Below are 7,174 nucleotides of genomic sequence, written 5' to 3'. Positions count from 1 at the left end.
TGCAATGAGTGGTGTTAAGAGAGGTTTCACCTTCATGCATTCATCTTATAATTGAATCTGATTCATTGCATCATTCAAAGTAATGCAATATAAAGGTAAATAATGAAAAGCGAGGTCTGTTTGTGTTTTATAGCTTATTGCTGTACTCTGAAACAAAAGGCAGTAGCAAAATATCTGTCATAAATGTTTAGCTAGTGTAGTGTTCATGGCTGAAAACTTGTGAAGAAGTTCATGATAAACCAATAACCTTTGTCTTATGTGTGCTCTAATGATGACATTACAATCGGTGTTGGGGAAAGTTACTTTTAAAAGTAATGCATTACAATAATGCATTACTTCATATTTCAACACACTTCAGCAATAAAAAAAGACACACAAATGTTTGTCTAGAGTCATTTTTTTGCTTGTTAGTATGGTTGAACTGGATCATCGAAGTTGCGTTACTTATTTGAAAAAGTAACTCAGATATTCTCTTGTAAATTAAAAAGTAATGCGTTACTTTACTAGTTACTTGAAAAAAAGTAATCTGATTACGTAACTCGCGTTACTTGTAATGCATTACCCCCAACACTGATTACAATAACCGGAAATGTCTTTTAAAGAGGCTGTATCATGTCATGAGCAATCAAATTTTCCTTGATCTGTTGAGATAAGAGTTGGATTTATGATGGAAAAAAATACTGTAACTTTCAGAAATCAAAACCTCCTTCCCAGTCCAAGTGGACAATTTATTCAGTAAGTTACTGACGTCAGGCTGATGAATAGATTGCCACATTTATAGTATACTGTACGTCATCAGTGCCTATTTGGTATTCAGAAACTTGACCCGCCATGTCATTGTACTATTATTCCTGCTATTATTTCTCCAAACAAATATTTGTATTCCTAAATTGCATAAGAATTAATGATAAAAGTCAAATGAGGGGAAATCTTACAAACCTTGTTTTTTTTTTTTTTTGGCTGCGTGTAGCACCTACATCTCTGCATATCTTTCGGTAGAATCACAACATTAGGAAAGGGTGTCTGAATTTATTTTTTAACAGGGTCCCTGATCATTTCAAGGTGGCCTCTGGAATCTTAACAGTTTGAGCAGCACATTATAGTGTAGATTGTTTTGTGAATCACAATGTTCACTAATGATCAAAAGTTTGGGGTCAGTAAGACTCTGGCTTTTATTTAGTAAGGATGCATTAAATTGATCATAAGTGACAGGAAATATATTTATAATCTTACAAAAAGAAATCTTTGTCATTTAAATGCTGTCAAAAAACTATTAAACAGCACAAATGTTTTGAATATTGATGATCATTAGAAATGTTTTTGAGGACCAAAACAGCATTTCAGAATGATTTCTTAAAGATCATGTCAAGACTTCATTAAAAAAAATCTGAACCTACATGTTTTAAAGGTAGCGTAATGTAGAGCTTTTTTAGTTCTACCAAGCTCCGTGTTAAGGGTTCTTGGCGTTTTTTGTTAATTCTGCTCATGTGAAAAAACACAACAGACACCCACGTCACACCAGACAAAAAATGAAGTAGGATATGAGCCCTTTAACAGACTTGAAAGTTACTTCAGGATTATTTTCTGACATCTCTCTTCCTCTACTTGCAGAAATCCCCCAATGACTGTAGCAACTTTGACCGGGAGTTCCTCAGTGAGAAGCCCCGTCTCTCTCAAAGTGACAAGAACCTGATAGACTCTATGGACCAGTCTGCCTTTGCTGGTTTCTCTTTCATTAACCCCAAAATGGAGACCATTATGGAAAAATAAGACATTCTGACCTGGATAAATAAGACACTGCAAACCTGCCCAACTCAAATCAGAAATGGCGTACAGGAGCCAGGAGTTCGACCAGTGTTACACTTGTTATACTGTCTGGATGGTCCAAATAGATAATGCTGTATTTATGTCTTCTTTAATCAAATGATCAAAACTTTAAATCAAAAATGTATTTGATGTACTATATTTGTAATTGTAATATCCCTAACATAGATATATGTATACATGTTCATGTGATTAAAAAAATACACTTACTATCATACACACATCCACACAAACAGACAAGAAGGGATTCTAGAAACCCAAAAGAAAGGGACTGTATATTTTAGTCTGTTTAATATGCTGGGACTTTGCAATTTGACTGAATAGTGGCCTTCTTAACACTCTTGAATCCTTCTTGTTTGCCCTCATACAATGTTTCATTGTTAAACATAGAGGGTAAACCAAGAAGGTTCGTTTGTGGGATGATTTGGTGTTTATTTTTTTGTATCTATACTTTCTTGTTGATCTGAAACAAGTTTTACATTCTAAGTTTTAACTTTAAGGTGCTGATTTTGCCAGCGTGAGCTGGGCAGGCACAAAATAGTGTTTTTTTTTTTCACTATGGATCTATAAATAATGTAAGTCTTGTGTGGGTGAACCTAAAACCTCTGCAATATGAAAACCTAGAAATATCAATGTCTTGCTAGACATATTGTTTATCCATTGGGTTACTTTTATGGTACTGTAATAAGTAGTATATTGGTACAGTATGTTGTTGGGTGGAGGATATACATCTGAGCAAGTGAGAGTATAAATATATGGACTATTATTTAATGTTGATAATTTAATAAAGTATGATACTGTATATAACAATATATGTATATTGTTCTGAACTGTTGTTGTTACTGGAGGTAATAATGAACCGGTTTTTTTTTACACTGAATTTACTCGGAACTCAACACCATTAAAGGTTTCTTCAACTTTATTTTTTTTAAACTTTATTGTCGTGTTTGTTGCACCTTCATTCATGTAATCATACTTTCTACAAAAATGCCATACCACCACTGCCTTTAAAATTAATAACCTTAAAAGGAGATCCCATATTAACTGAGGTTCAGAAACTGTTTGATAATTTTGCTAAAAGAACTGACAGGAAGGCGTTTGTTCAGTTTACTTTGTGCTGAGCCGTCATCACCGTCCATCACAGCCGCATAAACTCAATTATAAGGATTGAAACTGCTGCCATCTAGCGGAGGTGAGTTTAACCTGCACGTTAAGCCTAGTTTGACCTAAAGATCCCGGAGCATTTCAGCAAATTCAGGTCCGCCGTTAAAATGCGTGACTAAATTTTACTTTTGATGTTGAAGGGTCTAAAAAAAGTTATTGGTGTATTTTACACAGAGGTGCCAACTATAAATGAAAGTGCGGACTGTCTTGATTTCATGTGAGCATTTTTACATGGCGGTTTGTGTAAACAGTCACATGACCAGAGCTGTTTAATTTCAGTTTGTCCCTTTGAAAGATGATGTGTGGGTCAAAGCTACATAAAAGGAAGCACGTGAAACATGTTAGTATGCAGGTGTAACTATCATATATGATGCATATAATATTTCAAAGGTCTATTAATATTAAAATGGCTAAAAATCATGTTCACATGCAAACATGTCAGTGGTCACATGTTTGATCAGTGGGAAGCCCATTTTGAATAAAATACTGATTGATTAACATTATAAAACTAGATTTCAAAAGTAAAAACAGATGTGCATCTATTATTTGATTATCGCTTCCTTTTTGCCACAGTTTCCTGATAGAAATAATAAAGTAGCTTATATGCTACATTTTTGTTTACTTTCTGGTCTTACTCTGTATAGTTCCCAGTAGTTGAGACCAGGAATAAAACATACTTTAATTTCCACAATTACTTTCATTAACCTTTTTTTTTTTTTAATGCAGTTTGTTTTGGGTCATCCATGATATAAAAAAAAATGCACTCACTTCTGAAAAAATGTGATTAAATTAGTAAAAGATAATTGTATAACATAGTTTACAAAAATGTGCATCCTGTTGCCAAAAGATTAGATACTAAGTGTGTAAACCAAGACTATCCAAAGGTTTTAAATAAAGTAAATTAGTTAAAAAGATATTTAGTTTCTGTTTCGTTTTTCAATAAGCCCTGTCTTATGGGATAAATTATTTTATCTGTACTTTATGACAAATGTCAGTCCCTAACCTGGCAATCAAAGCTCATACTTATTTTAAACCGTGCTTTGAAATGTTGACTAGACACCAAAAGGAAAATGGAGATTTTGTTCAAAACAAAGTTTCTGAATAAATAATTTCATCTTCAATATGCTATACATGAATTAATCATATATAAAATGTACAATCCGTGTCTCCACATAGAAGGGGCGAGAAAGATGAATTACACAGAGGCTGGCTGCTCAGTGTGGCGCAGTTGCGAGAGATTAAGCTCTGTTTAATGGAACATTCTAGCCAGCAGGACAAACACTTTACTGAACAAAACGGCAGAGAGGCAGGGCGGGAAACCTTCTTTACCACATTACAGATTCTATTCATCCCGATAATTTATATAAACCAGAATAACCGCTAACCTCCGCGCGGTGAAGACCTGAACAGGTTATGCACCCGTTTAATATTGCATCCCAGCGATTTTATTGTTCAGTCTATGCACATTTCCAATAAAAAAATCTAATAATCAACAAAAGTGCTGCTTTAACGTTATTTCAGTGTTGTTTCGGTGGGACAACATAAAGATTGTGTTGAAATATGTAGCAAGTTCGCCTTTTTAATCGCTGAAAGCCAACGAATATCAATCCCCGGGCTCGCGGATGAGAGGCTCGCGCGAGAGGCGACGCATGCGCGCTCACACTTTGTGCCATATTGGAATGAGGTCGTGAACGACTAGGCGGAAAAAGACACGGCATCTAAAACCGACTTGAAAAACTCCTCACTGGTAAGAAACGAAATGCATTCCCAAATATTTATGTATTTTACCCTTTGCCCTATTCGACCTTGGCTTTAACGAGTGATTTCGCGTTGCCTGCATCTTTTTTCCCGTCTCCAAAAAAAAGGTGACTTGTGTTCGCTCGTATGAGTGCCTGGCTCTATTGCTTAAGCTATGACGTTTCAGTAACTTGACTTGGTTACAGGCGTTTTTAGCATGTGCACGAAATCAGCCGCACTCACATCAACAAATAAAGCCTCGCGAAACAGTACCGGGAAAATGTTTCCTGTCTAATAATGTTGAATTGCACGATGTGTCTTTAGGAATTAAAGTTGCCTGATCGGCGTGAATGTATTAAAGGCTATTATCCAGTTATATGTGGCTAGCCGAACACTGCGCTTGACCAGCGAACTATCATCATCCTATATTGGCTAATTTGTATGAATTGCACTCACTAAAACGAATCAAATTATATATCAGCTATTATTATTACCTTCTAACTGGCGTTTATTTGGGCTTTGGTTATACATAACACTGATGCGTTATTTTCACTGTAGAAAACCATGTTGTTTTATGGTGTTTTCAGTAATATTCGCGTTTAAAAGATCAAGTTTAATGGGAAGCTTTCTCAAGCACTTTCAGAAATTGGTGACAGTTTCATTACATAATAGAAGTTGTGTTGTAAGTCGCCATCACTCTATTGTGAAGAACTCTTAGCTCTCATTTGGCTCCATGCTGCCTTGAAAATACAAGAAAACATATTAGATGGCATTCAAAAATAGAAAAGTGAAAATTGGATTTGACTTTTGAGCTGTTAAGTTATATGATCAAGAAAAATATTATTCTTATGAAAGTCCTCTCGACAATGCATGAGAGTAATTCACCAGAATCCAAACGCTTTGATTGTGGTTGGTGCACGTGATATCGGTCACTGCTTCATTTGTCATCATCTTCCTTTCGTCTTTTTTTGTTGTTGCTTTAAGTCATTTATGCTCGCAACCGTTATTCGCTTGATCAATGGAGGGGAGTTGTCTTCCGGTTGAAGTGATGGAGCGGCAGAGTTTGGCAGGAATGTGCTGAGGGTTCATAGACACACCAGAAATAGATTACCGCTGTCCTGGGCTCTCCTCATTCCCTCATGTGTGCCGTTGTAACACCATCGGTTTAAGTTACATGCATGATCATAACAGTGGAAGTTGTACGTTTGTGTGCTTCATGTTGATTAATGGATGTTAAATGACAGAAGTGGTATCATCTGAATCAGATTTTTATGCTTGATATGCAACATCCAAGGTTTTTCCTCTTTATTTGACAAAACTAGGCATCATTGCTGTTTTTATTTGCTTTTTTATGTTCAGTTTTGTTCCTATATGCTTCCCATTTTGAATTCAAAAAGTTTAAAATGCAATGAGGAAGGAGTGGTTAGGGAATAGTAATAATAATTTAGAACAAGTAGTTTGAATTACCACAGTAAATTCATACACAAAACTGTTGATTATGACAACAATGCTCTTTGGACGTGACTTTATTTATTTTACACCGTTTAGGGGCGTGTAGTAGAATTTCTAAACTATTTTGTTACAGACAAAGAAGAAAACATTTTATCAGAGCATAAAAACGTCCAAAAAAAGTCCTCTCCTACATCATCTCAGTACCTTTCCCTTAAAAAATCACCACCATAGTTTTTGCCAAACTACCATAGTTACTACATTATCTGTAGAGTTCTTTTAGTCTTACTGCTGTAAAACTATAATAAATGAATAGTGTACTTCAAATAGTTGAAAGCTTTTAGAATCTGACATTTTATTTTGTATTTTATTTTATTAAAAAAACTATACAACATTGCTATTTTCTTTTCTTTTTAAAATTCAGATGTTTCCCATTTGTTTGCCATTTTGAATTAAAATGTTTAAAATGCAATAATGCAATGAGGAAGGAATGGTTAGGGGATAGTAATAATGAATTTTAAAAGGAATTTTTAATTAGTAGAGTAAATTCATACACAAAATTAGCAGATTGATTGTAACAGCAGCCCTCTTGGGTATTGATAAATATTTCCATATCTTGACAAATATGGGAATATTATTTCAAAGTTTAGGATGCATAGCACAAAAATGCAGTGTTTTAGGCCCTGTCCACACGAACGCGGTTATTTTTAAAACCGCAGCTTTTTCTACGCGGTTAGGCCGTTCGTCCACACGCAAACGCAGCACCAGGTCACTGAAACCACCTTAGAGTTAAAGACATTGAAACAAAGTGTTACACTTTCCATAAAAAAATCACTATGGTGACCAACATAGTTTCCTCCAAAATACCTTAGTTACTACATTATGTGTAGTTTTATTATGATGACCAAACAGGCTTATATAAGCTCCCACAGTTATAGTAGTAACACTAAATTACTTTTTTTTTTTTTTAAGTGGAAACTGTCGTTACCATGTGTTTTTT

General features: G+C 34.9%; 1 protein-coding gene across 1 annotated transcript in view; it reads left to right on the top strand.

The window, feature by feature from the left end:
- The first annotated feature begins 1,825 nt into the window (after positions 1 to 1,825).
- sfmbt1 (Scm like with four mbt domains 1) overlaps positions 1,826 to 7,174 on the top strand; it is a 29,905-nt gene continuing 24,556 nt past the window's right edge. Inside the window, exon 1 of the mRNA XM_016561228.1 lies at positions 1,826 to 1,856. Coding sequence (XP_016416714.1) covers positions 1,826 to 1,856 — 31 coding nt within the window. The remainder of the gene's footprint in view (positions 1,857 to 7,174) is intronic.

The sequence above is a fragment of the Sinocyclocheilus rhinocerous genome, unplaced genomic scaffold, assembly GCF_001515625.1.
Source record: "Sinocyclocheilus rhinocerous isolate Xijiao unplaced genomic scaffold, SAMN03320098_v1.1 scaffold3516, whole genome shotgun sequence".
NCBI classification, from domain to species: Eukaryota; Metazoa; Chordata; class Actinopteri; order Cypriniformes; family Cyprinidae; genus Sinocyclocheilus; species Sinocyclocheilus rhinocerous.
Note: the sequence above shows the minus strand (reverse complement) of the source record. Positions and strands in the feature narration are given on the sequence as shown.